We start from the raw sequence: 18,665 nt of genomic DNA on the forward strand, positions 1-18,665 counted from the left end.
TTCATTTCCATATTTCAATTCTTGCATCTGAAGTTATAGGATCATTGTCTTTTGTTGACACAGAACACAGCTACTTCCCTGAGATGCTACTGCTTCACTGTTTGGTGTGGATTCCTTAACTGTCTCTGCCACTCTTGCATTTAATTACAAACACATGTATATTGGATTACAAACACACGTAGCATATTGGATTACTTTTAACCATGATGACTGGGAAATAAGCCATAAAGTGCAAGCGAGGGTAATAGTTTCAAAAAGGGGAAAGTAAAAGGATTAGGGCTTGATGTTGGTTTACAAAGTTTGCTGCTGGAGAAAATCTCAGCTGTTACAAATACACTTAAGTTGCAATGGTTACAGCTACTTGACAATGAAAATAAAATTAGGTCAAGTGCTCAACTTCAACTATTGGAAATCTTCCTCACATAAAACTGATATGATGTTTAACATAGAATGGTTCTGAGTCTGTGAATTAATAATCAGAATGGATGTAATTGTGCCAATAAATGTAACAGTTGTTTATACAAAAATTAAAATCTGGTGTGACAGTTTGCAGAAAGAGGAACTGAAGCAGTTTCTGATATAAAGCCTTTTCTGGCTAGTAGATGCTGTTATATAAGATTTAAGAGACACCATATTTTGTATAACACGAAAATGAGCTGTGAAACTGCCAGTGCTGATATATAGAGGCTACTACTTGTTATCTTGATGGAACTGAGAAAACAAATACATTAAGAAGGTTGCTTGTTAAAGGAAATGCTAAACCTCTATAGTTGGGAAGTGGCTTCTTAACCACAATGCCATTCTTACGCGCACACACGCACACACACACACACACACACACACACACACACACACACACCATTATTATTCTAATGTCCACTTTCCCACGCTTGCATTGTTTAGACACTTTACCTTTCACCAACTCTCACCTGTTTCCAAGTAAATTAATATCCCTCCATGGCCAGATCATGCTTTTCATTGAAGACTGGAAACAACATTGCTTGTATGATGGTGATGCTCATTTACAATCATCATCACAACAAACACACACATACACAGAGAGAGAGAGAGAGAGAGAGAAAGAGAGAGAGAGAGAGAGAGAGAGAGAGAGAGAGAGGGGATTTTATATATAATAATTCTGCTTTGTCATAGCAGTACTAATAACCAGTTGTTGGAACTTAGTATACTTATAATGCTCAATATTACTAATCTTAGGCACTGAGGGGGGGTGAATTCACTGACAGTTTCTGCTATGGACTTTTATATGGCCCAGAACTTAATATTAATTATTGTATGTATTGTTTGTTGTTGAGTTGTACCCCCCCCCCCCGTGTATATATATATATATATATATATATATATATATATATATATATATATAACCTCATTTATTAGCAATTTGGTAAATCTAGTACTGAGCTCAATATGATTGACTGAACTCTGAAGACATGCAGGAGTATGCCCACAATTGACTAATGATAGAAACCAGTAGAATATAGAACTACTTTAAATTAATTACATTGTCTTATTGCTGTTTAGCGCCACACCAGACTTGCTCCAAGAGACAGATGCATCCTTTCAATTTGCTTTTTTCCATTTACCTATCTGGGATCATACTATCTAATGTTCTTCCTTCCTTAAGATGATAGGGTATAATTTTAGAGATAGTTACCTGCTATTTCTAGCAAACTGAGCAACCATATTGAAGCTCATATGGCTTTTCTTGGTTGTGGTCATCTTTAGTGAATCCAGTCTGTTGGTAATCTGTTGCAACCTCGAACAAATATTTCTTCATTTTAATCAGGATAAAGACATGAAAGCTCATTGATCATCATCAGATTAAAGTAATCTTTTTAGTCTAAGTATATTTAGTTGAGTCTTAAATCAGAGAACAATGGGGGAGGAGCCCCCCCCCCCACCCTCCCAGAAAACTCTATTTAATTGGTGTTTATTAAATATGAAATGATTTCAATGGCTTACATTTTTAGATTTAATGTTTGGTGTTAGTAATTCTAATTTTGTTAAATTTGATAAATATGTTGTGGCTTGCATGACATAACGTTTTCCAGAAGAATTTTTTTAATGGTTGTTGTCTTTTATTATGTCTTCTTCTACACTTCTAAATTGACATTTGAAATCCAATTGGTGTACGGATTTGTTAGTTTCAAAGATTATTCCATATATTCCGCCCAACTCCCAGATCAAAGTGACTGCATAGTGCAGCACAATGTGCTTGTGTCTTATGGGGACTACTTGACATGCTGGATATATAGGAGATCCACAATATCACCATCAATGCAGATTTAGCTACTGTGATCTGTTTCTTAGTGGCATAGCTTCAGTTTTTCCACTTCAAGCTGCTGTGATGTTCAGCATGGCTGTGTGGTTAAAAAGCTCGATTCCCAGTCATGTGGTCTTAGGTTCAGTCCCACCGTGTTGAACCTTGAGCAGTTGTTTCCTACTATAGTCCCAGGACAATAAAAGTCTTGACTGAATTTGGTCGATGGCAATTGAAAGAAACCTGTTGTCTATATGTATGTGTTTGTATGTGTGTGCATCTGTTTCTGTGTAATCCTTGTAGATGAATGATTTCCAGTGTTCTATGAAAAACGTGTCCAGCTATGGAAAAAACTTACTTTGCTTGGAAACAGGTGAGGGTTGTTGACAGGAAGAACATCTTCCTGTAGAAGATCTATCAATTCTGTTTGACCCATGCAAGTATAGAAAAGGGGATGTTCATTGATGAGTGAGTGAATGACTGAAGTTCAACTTAACCCTTCAGTGTTTGCATTCTATCAAGCAATGCTTATTTATTCTCATTGTTTTGTATTAATCATACATTATGTTGAAGCTTTGGGATTTTGAAGAGGTAACTGTTAATTATTAGAACGATATTGTAGGGTTGGTGTGAGAGGTCAGTTCTGGCCAGTTTGATAATAAAACGAGTAGTGGCTGTGTGGTAAGAAGCTTGCTTCCCAACCACATGGCTCCGGGTTCAGTCCCACTGTGTGGCATCTTGGGCAAGTGCTTTCTATTATATCTTTGGGCCGACCAAAACCTTGTGAGTGGATTTGGTTGACAGAAACTGAAAGAAGCCAGTTGTGTGTGTTTGTGCCCCCCCCTTCCTCCACACCACCACTCGACAATCGGCGTTGGTGTGTTTACGTCTCCGTAACTTAGCAGTTTGGCAAAAGAGACTGATATAATAGGCACTGGACTTTAAAAAAAATAACTCCTGGGCTCGATTTGTTCAACTAAAATGCTTCAAGGCGGTGCTCCAGCATGACTGCAGTCAAATGACTGAAACAAGTAAAAGAATATTTTGGCTGGATATAGCTAATGCCAAAGGGCTAAGCAACCACATAGCTACATATTGGAAAATATCTGGAATATGTTAATCAAATCAAATCAATTGAAATAATGATGATGACCTTTATGTAGTTTTATGAAAAAATACATTGCATTTACTTAACCCTTTCGTTACCAAACCGCCCAAAGCCGCCCGAAAAAAATTTTGGTTCATGTGACCAAGCCGCCCAAAACCACCCGTAATCACCTATTCATATTTAAATGAGAATATCTGAGCAAATCTCGTTAGTACATTCGTGAAAACACGTGATTATTTGTGTAAACAGTTCAGCTATAGTTTTGTACGACGATCAACGTGTTTTTTTAATTTTGTGAATTTTGGGAGATTTTTTTCCAAATTTGTTCCTGTTGTGTTTTCAAAATTTGTAATCCTGACAAAAAAATGGATACGAATTTTATTCTGTCAAGCAGCGAGTCAGAATTCGAAGGATTTTCCGTTGAAAACCTTGATAAATCTAACTCTGTAACCGCAAAATATTTTAAGACATTCTTTGTGTGTTTACTGTCACTAATACTTTTTCTTTCCTTATCTTATTAGTAAAGCTAGTTCATATTAAAGGTTGCTTCGTTGTTAATGAATTGGCAGAATTGAGGTAATGGTCCAGCTCTTTACATTTTTAGTTCAGATCCCATTGAGGACAGCTATACTTTTCAGTTTTCTGAGGTTTATAACATAAAGTGGTAGTCAAGTACTGGACTCACTTGACTAAGTTCCTCCTCCAGACTTTGTTTCCATATGTTAAGAATAATTAACTTGCTATTTAACTGAAACTTTCATGTAGTGATTAATAGTTTCACAATAAGTTTTTATTTTCTTTCTCTTTCCTTTTCCACTCCTCTTTTGATCTTCAGTCATTATTACAGTAATGGCCAGTTTAGCTTCTGTTTTTAGCACACCAACACATCTCCAAAACAACTTTTCTCTTTCTATTTTCTGCTTTGTGTTTTATCATTTGTAAGGTCTAGTTCTCTTTAGAGCTGCTTTTTCCCTAGGTCCAATAAAATACTGGCATAGCTGGTGGTTTTCTTTGAAATCAATTTGGATAATAATAATGATAATGTTTTCTTTGTTGGCCACATAAGCCTACATAGAACATACAGGGACACAAATACAAAGGCAGGTTTACTGAGTAAACATATAAAACAATAACAAAAATTAACAATAAAATTAAACAAATACAATTCCCTAATAGGGGGAAGACTATTAAGACATGATTAATACAAAACATGCAAACCCCACAGAAAATTACGGTTTCCCTAACCACTCAGGCAAGTGTTTCCTCTTTCTTTTACTCCACTCAGAAGCGCATGCTCAGAGCAGGCCTGTTCACATGAACCATGCTCGCTACTCTTGTCCACCTTTCAATAAATTTGCTAGAAGCAGGCACCTCCCTCTCCATTCTGATCCACCTCTTCAAGTGGAACCTGAAAAAGTCGATCAGAGATTTGCCAGAGAGGAAAATGTCTATCTTCAGCCCTTTCAGTCTTGTCCACCACATAACCGCTTTTGCCACGGCCACCAGGCAGATGAAAACTGCCTGGCCTTCCCGACCAAAGGAAGAGGGCAGAGCAATCTTAACAATAGACTCAGTTGATAGCCGGATCCGTGCGACACGTGACTATTTTGGATAATAATAATAATAATTGTTTCAAATTTTGGCACAAGGCCAGCAATTTTAGGAAAGGGAAATAGTCAATTATATTAACCCTGGTGTTCAACTGGTACTTATTTTATTACTTGAAAAGGTGAAACAAAGTTGACCTTATGGAATTTAATCTCAGAATGAGAAGAGCTGGAGCTACTAAGCATTTTGTCTGACATACTAACAATTCTGCAGCAGCAATAATAATAATAATAATTATTATTATTAATTCAAAACAACAACAATAATAAAAACAAGTTATAATTTAGTGATAATAGATTTCATGTATGATGATATTGTATAGGATACAATATTTGTTATTAGTGTTTTTATTTGTTTTCCTTACACATGTATAAACCCTTCATTATGGTAATTAAAGATGAATAATAATGATGTAGTGATATAGTTTTAGATTTTAGTTTGTATTCATGTATTTTTTTGTCTTGCATGTCTTTGCATTGACACTGCTTTGGTTGTTGGTATATTACATCTCCCGTAAACAATAAACTTGGAAGCTTGATATACATAGACATGGAATAAAATCCCTTATAAAGTAGTACCCTGGTAAGCAGCCATGGAACACTGCCCTACAGAGCCTTGTCCAACGTATGTCAGTATACAAAAATGCAATAAAACTAATGATAATCTTCTATTTCGTTCTATGTGTATATTGTATATTCTGTGATTTAATTGATAGTAAATTTGAATGTTCATTTTTTTTTTTCATCTGAATGTTTCATTTCTATTTTACTATTATGAAGAATTTTTTTTATGAATGCTTCTCTACCACATGCTATTGTGTTCAATCCCACAGTGCAGCACCTTAGGCAAGTGTCTTCTACTAAAATGGTGAGCCAAACAAAGCCTTGCAAATGGATTTGGAAGGCAGAAACTGAAAAAAAGCTGTTTGTGTGTGTGTGTCCGTGTCCTTGTCAACATTGCATGATGGTTGTAAACGGGTTTCATTGTCATACAAGCAGTGTCATTTCCAATATTGTGTAAAGACATATCTGGCTGTAGGGAATTTTTAGCTGGTTTAGAGAAAGATGGGTGTTGGCAACAGGAAGACATCTGGCTATAGAAAACCAGTGTTAGTAAACTCTGTCCAACTCAATGATAAAAGTGGATGTTAAAATGATCATGAATGGTAATGAAAATGTATAATAATTTTACTGTCTTCGAAATTTATGGTGAGATTTAAGAATTGGCTCCTAGAACTACTATACTTGAGAGAAAATCATACATAGTTCATATTAAAAAGATAATATATTTTTATGCTGCTTGTTAGAAGTTGATGTGACTTCTGAAGAAATTGGAACCTTTTTTTTTTTTTAATGAAGCCTTGTTTTATGTATTTTATTTTTTTTATTTTCCAGATGGTTCAAAGAAAATTATTATTCCCATTGATTCCAATGCAGACTATGCTCGTGTTGGGCGACAGTCAATTGTTTTCTCCAAAGATCAAACCTCTTTTCAAGCAAATTTTGCCTCAGTCCATGGTAATATATAAATTTAACAATTCACTATCTCATCAGATGTTATGTCTAAATATTGGAAAAAAAAAAAGAATTTTTAAAAATTTAAGCAGTTCATGTCATATATAGTCATTTTTAGAATGAGGGTTAAAAAAAAAAAAAAACGAACTTGGAAACTAAAATGATTTCATTAACCACACTATTATATTGAGAATCAACAGTTACATACCCTACTAAGTTTCAATCCATATTGTCTTAGTAATTTCCGTTTATTAGGTCGTCAAGTATGAAATTTGTAGTAAGGTATATGGTAAATTTGACAGCTGCTTATTTTGCACCATTACTATATTTTGGCAATCTTTATTTTTTGTTAGAAAGCTGACGCATCTATTTCTTTATTCTTATTCATTTTGTGCTTTATAAAGTATTTATAAATCGATTTTTGCTATTTTTGTTTAGAGATGGATAAGTTGGAAATTCGTAGTTTTGAAATATGAGTTCTTTCTTGGAAATACAGCATTACAGACAGCTTGGAATATTAATGGAGTATTTCATTCTAATGTTATTACACAGCAGACAGTATCAAATTGGTTTGCAAAATTTCATTCTGGTAACTTTGTCCTCACAAATGAACAATGTGGTCGACCAGAAACAAAGGTGGATAATGACGAACTGAAAGCCACCGTCGAATCAGATCCATCTCAAAGTGGCCGTGAATTATCGTTGTTGTTTGGTGTTAGCAAGCAAATAATATTGACTCACCTAGTTCAAATTGGTAAAGTGAAAAAGTTGGATAAGTGGGTTCCACATGAACTCAATGAAAATCAGAAACAGGAACATTTGGAAGTCTGCATTATGCTACTTTCTTGTCACAAAAATGAATCGTTTTGGAATCGAATTGTAACATGATGAGAAATGGATCCAGTACAAGAACTGTAAACATTCAGCACAATGGTTGGCCAAAGATGAGCCACCAAAACACAGTCCAAGAAGCAAAATTCATCAAAAGAAACTGATGGTGTGTGTTTGGTGGTCTGATGCAGGTGGAATCCATTATGATTTCATTAAACCTGGCTTATCAATCATAGCTCAAGTATACAGCAGCCAACTGGATCAAATGATGCAGAAACTCAGAAAAAAAAACAGCCTAGATTAGTCAACAGATCCACTCCTATTTTATTGCAAAAGAACACCAGACCACACATTGCAAAAATGACATTGGTCAAATTACAGGAGTTGGAGTTGGAAGTTCTCCATCGTCCACCATACTCACCTGATCTTGCCCCCACTACCATTTCTTCCAGAATTTGGATAACTTTTTGACAGAAAAAAAAATTTAATTCTGACAATGCTGTAAAACAGGCCTTCCAAGATTTTATTGCCTTTAGATTGCCAGGCTTTTACAGTTCCAAGCTGGACAAGCTACTGCAGAAATGGCAAAAGTGTATTGACAGTATGGGTGTATACTTTGATGAATAAAGCTATTCTTTGTATTTATAAAACATTAGCAAACTTTTATTTTTCTACAAATTTCAGACTTGATGACCTAATAATTGCATACACTCAGTGATTGAAGTTCTTATGCTGTTAACTGAGTTATGGAATATATAATAAAACAAGAACAATACGGTTTTTTATTGTTGTTGCCGATTTATCTTACCCTACTCACTATAGCCATTCTTATGTAGCTCTGACTTCCATCTCTGCCACTGTACATCACCTTGCTCATCATCCCCCTCTATTTTTTCACCTATCTTCCTTTCTGAACCACTTCAATCTCTCTTATCTTCCTTTATCCACCTCTATGTTGATATTTCGCATCAACTACCCCCCCCCCCCCCACACTCTTGTCTATCACTCATTACATTCACCACTGTCCCCATCTTTTACCATCGGTTACCCTTCTCTGACACTCACCCACCCCTCCCACTGTCTGCATTTTCTCTAATACTCATCTTGTAACCTTGAGACAGCCCTTGCACCCTGTTACCACCATTTTCATTCCTCTCTCAGTATATCTTCCAGAGCAAGGCACCCATGCTTGCTCTTGTCTCATACTTTAGTCTTCAACACCTGGCGTAAAGCTATCCATTCTTTCATATAATACACTCTGATTCAATTAAAAGGGCTTTTTTCTCTTCTTTGTCTTGCAAGTCACTTGGTAATCTCGCTAGTGCCAGTATTGCAAAATAAAAAAAAAATTTAAAAAATTAAAAAAAGGAATCTAGTACACACTATAATGTGGCTGGTGTTAGGGAGGGCATCCAGCTGTAGAAACCATGCCAAAGCTAGCACTGGAGCTTGACACAGTCTTGCAGCTCTTTGGAGCCTGTCAAATTGTCCAACCCATGACAGTATGGAAAATAAAAGTTAATGATAATATCAGCATATCAATTGAGAATTCTCTCCTATGGGGGATTTTCAATTCATTCGAATATTTTTCAATTACCAGAACTTCACTAGATTCATATGCTTAGATTAGTTAATTATTCAGTAAGAGCAACTAGAGATAACAGCATGAATTAATTAAGCTTCATTTGTGACAATTACAACCAAGGTTTGTTTATCTCCTTATTCATAGCTATCTTTTCTAAATTTTATCCACAAAAAGGATTAATTTACTGAAGCAGTCTATTAACTCTGCTTTGGAATTGTTTTTAGTGATTAACTGCTAATGCAGACTGTTGTCAGTTTTTTTTATCTCCAGACTTTAACCCTTTAGCATTTAAACCAGCCATATCCGGCCAAAAGTATTCTGCCTGTTCTATGTTCAAACTGGTCAGATCTGGTCTCCCACACCAACCCTACAATATTGTTTTAAAAATTAACAGCTACCTCATCAAAATTTCATACCTACAAGATAATGCATGATTAGTTCAAAATAATGTGGATGAAAAAGCATTAACTTTGGTAGAATAATGCAAACACTAAAGGGTTAAGATAACAATACACCAGAAGCTGAATTGTGGTAGTCACTGAAATGGTGAAAGTAACTTGAATACTATTTTGTCAAGCCTCCAGAATTACTTCATTCATATCTTGACAATCTCCCAAAATTCAATTCAGCAATATTAACTTCATTTTCATATGCAATTAGTTGATAAATCTTATATTAACTTGATGCTAAATTGTTTCATATTTTGAAAAGTTATACAGTTAATAGGAATTGATTGTATAGTATACATGAGTATACTAGGCGTGAAGCTTAGTGGCTTAAGATAATGAGCTCAAGAGCATAAGGTTACCAGCTGATTCTTGGACCGAATGCTGTGTAAAGTTACCAAAAATATGGTGCTTGTTACCAAATTATTGTCACTTGTGAGTTACAGCTGTATTTTTTTTTGGGGGGGGGAGCATTAATATATTGTTTTTAATTGTATACTGTGTTAGCCTGTTAATGATTTCTAAATAGCTGTTAAGCAAACATCAATATGCAAAATATTAATTCCACCATTGTGGAATTAATATGCTTTTATTATTGAGTTTTGAGCTGTTCAGTCTTAGCAACAAACTAAAGTTGAGCAAATTCTAATGAGAGCTTTTATGAACTCACTGTCAACTTCGAATCTTTTTGTCATGCTATGCTGCTGGACGAGAATTTGGAGTATATATCGCATGAATTTCATACCACAAGCTGTATATGGTTGAAACATACCATATATGATGTGTGTATGTGTACTGTCACATGCATGTTTCAGTGTGTGGGAATTTTTTTTGTAATTTTCACAGTGTTGATGTTTTGACAATTTGTTAAACCTTCAGGTAAATCGAAACATTTTATTTTCACAGAATAATTTACAAGTATCTGAATCATTCTAATCTAAGAAATTTTTCTGTATTCTTATGCTGTTCTAATTCTATCATAATGAATTACCATTATTCAAAAGGCGGCAAGCTGACAGAATCATTAGCGTGCTGGGCAAAATGCTTATTTGCATTTTGTCTATCTTTATGTTCTGAGTTCAAATTCTGCTGAGGTTGACTTTTGCTTTTCATCCTGTCAAGGTCAATAAATTAAGTACCAGTCAAGTACTGGGGTCAATGTAATTGACTGTCCCCCTCACCACAAATTCCAGGCTTTGCACCTATAGTAGAAAGGGTTATTTAATTATTCTTGAACCACATGAATATTTATCATGTTGAACTTAAAGATTAACAAGAAAAATTCCTTTCTATGCCTCAGTCATTGGGGAATTGATATTTTTTATGTGGCAAAAGTCAATCTCCTAATATAATAATGAACGTGGTGTTTTATATATATATTTATATATATATATATATATATATATATATATATATATATATATGTATGTATGTATGTATGTATGTGTGTGTGTCTCAAATCACACAGTAGGGGTGAAGGTGAGGAGAGAAAATAGTGAGAGTAATAACCATGACTGAGAGGGAGTGAGAGAAAGTAATGGCAATGAGAGAGGGGAAGTGGCAAAGAGAGCCTTGTGTAACTTCTATAATCTACTATAATAATACTCTTGTGTATTTCTCTGTCACAACATACGAATGAGAAAGGAAGGGGTGATCCACTGATGGAAGTGGGATGGTGATGTTGAAAAGTCAACGGTGAAGCAAAAATCAAACAGCGCTTCAACTCTATATGAGTATGTGAATGTTTGTGTAAAATATATTTATATATTTGAGTGAGTGTATGTGTTTTTATGTATGTCTGTTTAGAAAGATACATAGAAAATAGAATTACAGACATGCGTGCATTTACACATACATATATATATATATAGACACGCTTAAAAAGTAAAGAAGCAGGCTGTGACAAAGTATAGAAAACCGCCATCATTTTTGACAGTACAAAGCCAGCTAGTGATTTAATAAATTCTGTGCACAAAATAGATTTGCTGCCAAGTGTGATAAGTTCAAATACTAGTCCAGATACTGAATATGGTGTAAAAGTTCTTGGGTAAACTCATTAAATATACAAAAAGATAGCGGGCAGTTACATTGGGGTATGGGGCTGAAGAGTGATTGCCAGCAATTTTCTTGATGCATTTGTTAAACATTTTTTCAATTTCAGTTATGAAGTCCTTCTTGTACCGTTTGAACGAATTCACAAATGGTCGCAAATCTGTTTTCTCAGAAAGAACAGATGATGCATCAGCAGTGCAGTACTTTCAGGTAGGTTGCTTTCTTGTTTTTTTTTCTTTTTTTAAACAGTGTTGTGGTGGTGTTATCAGTGAAGTAGTGAAAGCTCTAGTGTGTTGAAGATAAGATCTTACATTCCTAAGTTTACCATGCGAGAAATTTCAGTGTTTGGTGATAGGGTTGTAAAATATATTTGCTTCATAACCATGTACTTTCAAGCTGGGTAAGTGTCTTCTTCATGCATCTTGGGCTGACTGAAGACTTGTGAGTGTAATAGACTGCAACAGTATGGTAACCCATTGTGTGTGTGTGTGCGTGTGAATAGAAATAGTTTAATTGCAAAACTGGTAATGGTTTGTGATAAGAAGGGCAGCTTGACATAGATTACTGCCTCAATAATTCTTGCACAACTCATGCTATCATTGAAAAACTGGATATCAAAGAACAAATTGTGTGTGTATTTATATATATGTATTCATATATATATATATATATATATATATATATATATATAGATAGATAGAGTAATGATAATAATCCTTGGATGGAATTTATAAATATTTTGATGCACATTTCCACAAATCACATGTCTTAAGATCACAATCCGTATTCCTGGGATGATTACAGAACAGTCCGTAGTATTCATATGGACATTGGGTAAATCATGTTCATGCATTTATTTCTTTGGGTGTTATGGCATTAACAGATGTTTAACTGAGGGTTGTTTACCAATTTTGACCAATGACAAAGTGGACATTTCTGTGTGTAATTTGGTGGGGTGAAGTAGAAGGTGATGGAAAGAGAGGAAGGAATGATAGTTATAAGGAGATGGAGGTGTGTGTGGTGATGTTGGCTTTATTTTGATATTTGAATATGCAGATGTCAGGATGGGTAAATGTGCTTTTTGTCTCATCCTGTTAATGAATGCACTTATTCAGGCTTTCATCTGTTTCAAGTATTCCCTTCTGTTTGGTATAGGAATATCCTGGAGTGTTTGCTTAAAGCTACTTATATCCTGTATGTGTTGTATAAAGAAAAAAGTTGTTTGTTTTTTAAAGTTATTTATTAGGTTATTTAACATCCTTAACCCACACATATATAGATATATATGTGGTGGTATGGGCATGTGTTGAGTAGGGATGAGGAGCATGTTCTGAAGAGGGTGCTAGTGTTTCAGGACAGCGAAAGTGAGGTAGACCGAGGAGACAGGTGGAGGAGGAAATTGGGAGGGTTGGTTTGAGAATGGCAAGATGGTGTGACGGCAGTTGCTATTGCATTGAAGTAGATCGAACCACCCCCGTTAACGGGGACAAAACCTGGATTCAAAATGATGGATGATGATGAAAATTGCGCAGTGAAAAATGTGCTACAGAATTTGGTGTCATCATTTTAATGTCCACTTTTTCATGTTTGTATAAGAACATCACTGTTTCATCCTTGTGATAAAAACTAAAGGGTTTGGAAACATCAATGGAAACAGGAATTATATTGTTCTAAACAAAATAAGAAATATGAAAAGCTCTTAAAAAAAAATTTTTTTAAATTAATCAGTACATGTTTAATCCTTTAGTATTCAAATGACTCTCACATTATTTTGAATTAATTATACATTACCTTGTAAAAATAAGGTTATATGTATGGTTTTTATCCAGTTGACCAAATTTCTCCTTTAACTTCATGAAAATGTCTTGTTATGAAACCGGTGAGCTGGCAGAATTGTGAGCATGCTGGTCAAAATGCTGCTAAGCATTTTCTCCATCCTCACATTTTGAGTTCAAATTCTGCTGCGGTCGACTTTGCTTTTCATCCTCACAGGATCAAGCACTGGGGGATGATGTAATTGACTTATCCTCTCAACTAAATTTTCAGGCCTTGAATCTATAGTAGAAAGGATTATTATTATTTTTAAGAAGGTGGCAGAACTGTTAGCAGCTGGACAAAATGCTGGTAGGCATTTTGTTATTCTTTATATTCTGAGTTCAAATTCTGCCACGGTCGACTTCACCTTTCCTCTTTTCAGGGTTGATGCAGGCTTTGTGCCTACAGTAGAAAGGATTATTATTAAAGCGGCAAGGTGTGACAGAATTGTTAGCATGCCAGACAAAATGCTTTGGACCTTTTCTTCCAGCTCTTTACATTCTTAGTACAAATTCCACTAAGGTTGACTTTGCCGTTCATCCTTTTGGGATTGATAAAATGAAGTACCAATCAAGTGCAGGGATCGATGTAATTGACTTGCCCACTCCCCTCAAAGTTGCTGGCCTTGTGCTACAATTAGAATTATTAATGTTATATATTTTTTCTCTTATACAGTTTTATGGTTACTTGTCTCAGCAACAGAATATGATGCAAGATTATATTCGAACGTCCACATATCAACGTGCAATGTTGGCTAACATCGACGATTTTCACGACAAGGTTAGTGTTTTTTTTTCACAATGTAATAATCAAAGCAAGGATAAAACGTTATTTACAGTAATAGAACTTTAATTTAGTTGATCACATTGCATGTTAATTAGTTAAAATGCATATTGTTAACTGAAGGTGCATGGCTCATTGGTTAGAACATCAGGCTCACAATCATGAGGTAGATTTCCGAACCGGGCTGTGTGTTGTATTCTTGAGCAAGACACTTCATTTCATGTTGTTCCAGTTCACTCAGTTGTAAAAATGAGTTGTGATGTCACTGGTGCCAAGCTGTATTGGCCTTTGCCTTTTTACTTTGGATAATATTGGTGGCATGGAGAGATTGTTGACCAAAGGGAGTCTTTACCCTTTATAATGTTTATTGTATGATTGCAAGTAGTATAAGTATTGTTTAATGGAAAAGTAAAATATGATTTGTTTTGCAATTCAGATTTTATTTCAGTGAACATCTGGTTTTTTTATAAATCCACTTCTCCATCATCATAATCATCATAGACACAGGTTAAGAAACTTGCTTCCTGATTATAGTCTTTGGTTCAGTCCTGCTGGACCATGGCCAAGTGTCTTCTATTATAGCCCCAGACTGATGAAAGCTTTGTGAATGAATTTGGAAGATGGAAACTGGAAGAAGCCTGTCATGTGTGAGTTTGTACTCTTGTCTAGACAAGTGATGGCTGTAAATGAGCATCCCTGTCATACAAGTCAGATTGTTAGTTTCTAGTTTTCTGTGAGAAATGTCTGGCTATGAGGGAAATACTACCTTATTTGGAAACAGGTAAGGGTTGGTGACAGGAAGGACGTCCAGTCATAGAAAACCCACTTCAACAAAATTAAACCTGATCCATGCGACTATTTAAAAAAGTCAATATTAAATGATGGTGGTAATGAATAAGCATTTGAGTTTCTTGAAAATTCATTCCAGTATTTCAATCATTTATTTTTTTAATTCACATTTAATATTTTCTCAATTAGGTCATACTTGATGTTGGAGCTGGTTCTGGAATTCTTTCATTCTTCGCAATCCAGGCTGGTGCTCGCAAAGTTTATGCAATAGAAGCTAGCAGTATGGCTCAACATTGTGAAGTAAGTTTTTTTAATAAATTTTCTATCTGTCAGTTATCATTGTCATCTCTTCTTCTCCATAATGTCTTCTGTGGATGTTTCTAAAACTCTGTTTATTAATTTTGAAGGATTTCTGTATTTCAGAATATCTAGAAATTGTTACAAACTGTTGTTTCTTTTTTATATTTCAGAATTGTCATTTCTCTCATATTCATTTTAGAGTAAAATTACTAGCAATTTAAAAGTCTGAAACTGAAATTAACATAAAGCTCTATAGGGGCTTGCAGTTTACTTGATTCGATTTACCAACTATTTACGGTGTGTACTAGGTGTATTTTGTATGGCATCAGCATTAGTGGGAATGTCTTGTAACTCACAAAGTGAAAGAGAGCTATAACTGAAAGAGTAGCAGTATGAGAGAGAAAAAGGCCAACAGTTTTTGTTGTGAGAGGAAGGCAGTGGAGAGAGGAAATGGGAGAGAAAAGTATTGTGTATGGTAGGGATAATAGAAAGCAGTGTATTTCCACTTTTCTCTGTCTCCTCTAAGTACATTATCTATAATTGTCAGTGTGGAGGCGCAATGGCCCAGTGGTTAGGGCAGTGGACTTGCAGTCATAGGATCACGGTTTCGATTCCCAGACCGGGCGTTGTGAGTGTTTATTGAGCGAAAACACCTAAAGCTCCACGAGGCTCCGGCAGGGGGTGGTGGCGAACCCTGTTGTACTCTTTCACCACAACTTTCTCTCTCTCTTTCTTCCTGTTTCTGTTGTGCCTGTAATTCAAAGGGCCAGCCTTGCCACACTGTATCACGCTGGATATCCCCGAGAACTATGTTAAGGGTACACGTGTCTGTGGAGTGCTCAGCCACTTGCACGTTAATTTCACGAGCAGGCTGTTCCGTTGATTGGATCAACTGGAACTCTCGATGTCGTAAGCGACAGAGTGCCAACAACAACAATAATTGTCAGTGAGATGTCATTTGTGGAAACTGATGCAGACACTTGAAAGTGTTTATACAAATTCTGATTGTTGTTTCTTTGATTGGTTACTGCATTCCATGTTTTGGCCAACATTAGACTTGTTAGCAGGACATATAATCATACAGTTATTGATATATATCATAGTTGATGAAAATACATTGTTGAAAAGCAAATTTACTGTTGTATTCATCTGGAGATATCTCTTATGGAGATATGCTGTATTTAAAAACACTATATATCAGCAAGAGACGAGTGATCACAGCAATGGCATGTACTCACAGCCAGTCACATGAAGTGACATATACTCAGCTATTTTAATCTAATACTGTCTGTTTCATATAACAGATTTTTGATTATATCATTTTTAGCACTTAAAAAAAAAATTCATCTTTAAAGTAATAAAACTATTAAGAAAAGATTTGAAGGCTAACTTTTATTTTTAACTTGAGAAATAAAGAAAACAGGTTCTTTTTTTTATTGTATGGAATATAACAGTTTATCAATTTATTGCTGTGTCCTCCTGTGATTCCTACAGGCTCTTTAGGCTTCACTATTGTCTTAACTAAAGACAGTTTTTATTTGTATATTCTTTGCTTTACTCTTTTAGATGCTGGTCAAAGATAACCGACTTGTTGACCAAATTGTTGTTATCACGGGCAAAGTTGAGGATGTTACAATACCCGAGGAAGTTGACACAATTATTTCAGAACCTATGGGATATATGTTGTTCAATGAACGTATGCTAGAAAGTTTCCTTCATGCCAAAAAATGGTTGAAGCCTGGAGGTAAGTGAGCTTCTAGTCATTCTTTAATTGATATTATGTAGTGTCTTAAAGTTTAAGAGAAACAAGTTCAAACCTATCTAATGACACATTTATCTCCAATGACTAAATTTAAATGTGTGATTAGTTTAATTTTTAAAGTAGTTTCCTTTTCATGACAATTTCTAAATCTGTTGGAATTTGGTAGATTCAGGAGGAAAGTTTAATGATGGTTATTTCTGATCGGACCCTATGAAAGAGGTGCTTGAGGGCTCTATTCACATCACAGTTCCGGGATTAGTGAATGCTGAAAATGAATGGATAGATGTTAGAATTTTTGGCATAAACCTCTTTAAATTTTCTTTTGTTACTACTGTTATGTATAAACATACTCTACCTGTCTCTGCCTTCATGTGTATAGAAGTCTTTAAAAAAAAAAAGCCCTTAACTCATTGCATTATTGTTTACAGGTCGGATGTTTCCTACACAAGGTGATCTCCATGTTGCTCCTTTTACTGATGAAGCCTTATATATGGAACAGTATTCTAAAGCAAACTTCTGGTAATTATACACTTTGACTTCATCACAGTTTTGGAGACTCATTTGATGTTAAATATCATTGCTATATGTTGTGGTTATTTCAAGCATTTTTTAAAATAGTTTCTTTGCACTTTTCGGCACCTGCATGACCAACAGCAAATTATGTAAAATATGGTGATGTTTCCATTAACCTCATTTGAATTTTTAAAATGAATTAGTGTCTTTTGTACTTATGTTCTGTGTAATGATAGGGAACGTTATTTCATTATCTTCAACAAGATTGAGTTGTTAATACTTCATTGATTTATTCTCCTAGGTATCAAGAATCATTCCATGGCGTTAACCTCATAAGTTTAAGAAATGCCGCTGTTACTGAATATTTTAGGCAACCAATTGTTGTAAGTACAGTTACTAGGCTCCAATTTCTTGCACAAGTTCTTTCTGTTTCAAAGTTTGATCTGTTTTGTTTCAGAATTGTCTTATGGAATTGTGAAATGTGTGCTTTTTGATATATGGGCTTTCCGTTTTATCATTTATATATTTAGGGTGTTGCAAATTTCTTTAAATCTCAAACTGTCGACCCATTTACACCCGGTTACTATGCATCATTGATAATTGATATAAAAAAATGATAATGTTACTGCTGTTGATAATCAGCCATAAAAATTGGTCAGTTAAATAATTAATGGTATTTTGATGGGTTTTTTTGATTTTTTTTTGTTTTTCTGAAAAAGATATATGATCAGTTTCTCTTCATAGAAAACCAAGCAAGCTGTTGTATATTTGCTAGAACTCAATAAATTTACTATTGCTGAGTTCTCTATTTTCAAGTGGTGTAGGATGATGATATTTTATTGATTAATTTAAATAGTGATGCTACCATGCAGTTATACCATATTAATTTAGTATACAAATAAATAAAGGACCTTTTACATACTTGACCGATCGTATCATCTTCAAATCACACCCCTACTGTCTTATGGATTCGACCATACTTATTACTGAGCTTTCTTGTTCTTGCCTATCCTGTTTCAAATCCACAAGACTCATTATTATGCTGGATCGTTTTATGAATGGGATCAAACATCTTAAAGCCTTCAACATTTGAACTAGTATTAATCACCTCAAATTGATGCTGTTCATATATATCTTTAGCATAAACAATAGCTTGACTGAGTAAATCTTGTTGTCCTAAGGCTCCCTTGCAATTATTTTGTAGACAGTTGCAAATTCCCTACGACATAAATTACATTGAAGAGGATTTTCATCGTCTGATTCCATATCCAAATCATTAAT

General features: G+C 34.9%; 1 protein-coding gene across 8 annotated transcripts in view; it reads left to right on the forward strand.

The window, feature by feature from the left end:
• LOC106871195 (histone-arginine methyltransferase CARM1) overlaps positions 1-18,665 on the forward strand; it is an 84,651-nt gene that overhangs the window by 32,340 nt on the left and 33,646 nt on the right. For all 8 annotated transcript variants that reach the window (XR_016244950.1, XR_016244951.1, XM_089365846.1 and 5 more), the window contains exons 2-8: positions 6,389-6,511; positions 11,532-11,632; positions 13,913-14,017; positions 14,999-15,109; positions 16,676-16,853; positions 17,300-17,390; positions 17,686-17,767. Coding sequence is in view for 6 of the 8 variants with exons in the window: in XM_089365846.1 (XP_089221972.1) it covers positions 6,389-6,511; positions 11,532-11,632; positions 13,913-14,017; positions 14,999-15,109; positions 16,676-16,853; positions 17,300-17,390; positions 17,686-17,767 (791 nt within the window). In the remaining 2 variants the exon portion in view is untranslated. The remainder of the gene's footprint in view (positions 1-6,388; positions 6,512-11,531; positions 11,633-13,912; positions 14,018-14,998; positions 15,110-16,675; positions 16,854-17,299; positions 17,391-17,685; positions 17,768-18,665) is intronic.

The sequence above is a fragment of the Octopus bimaculoides genome, chromosome 18, assembly GCF_046866305.1.
Source record: "Octopus bimaculoides isolate indiv1 chromosome 18, ASM4686630v1, whole genome shotgun sequence".
Classification (NCBI taxonomy): Eukaryota; Metazoa; Mollusca; class Cephalopoda; order Octopoda; family Octopodidae; genus Octopus; species Octopus bimaculoides.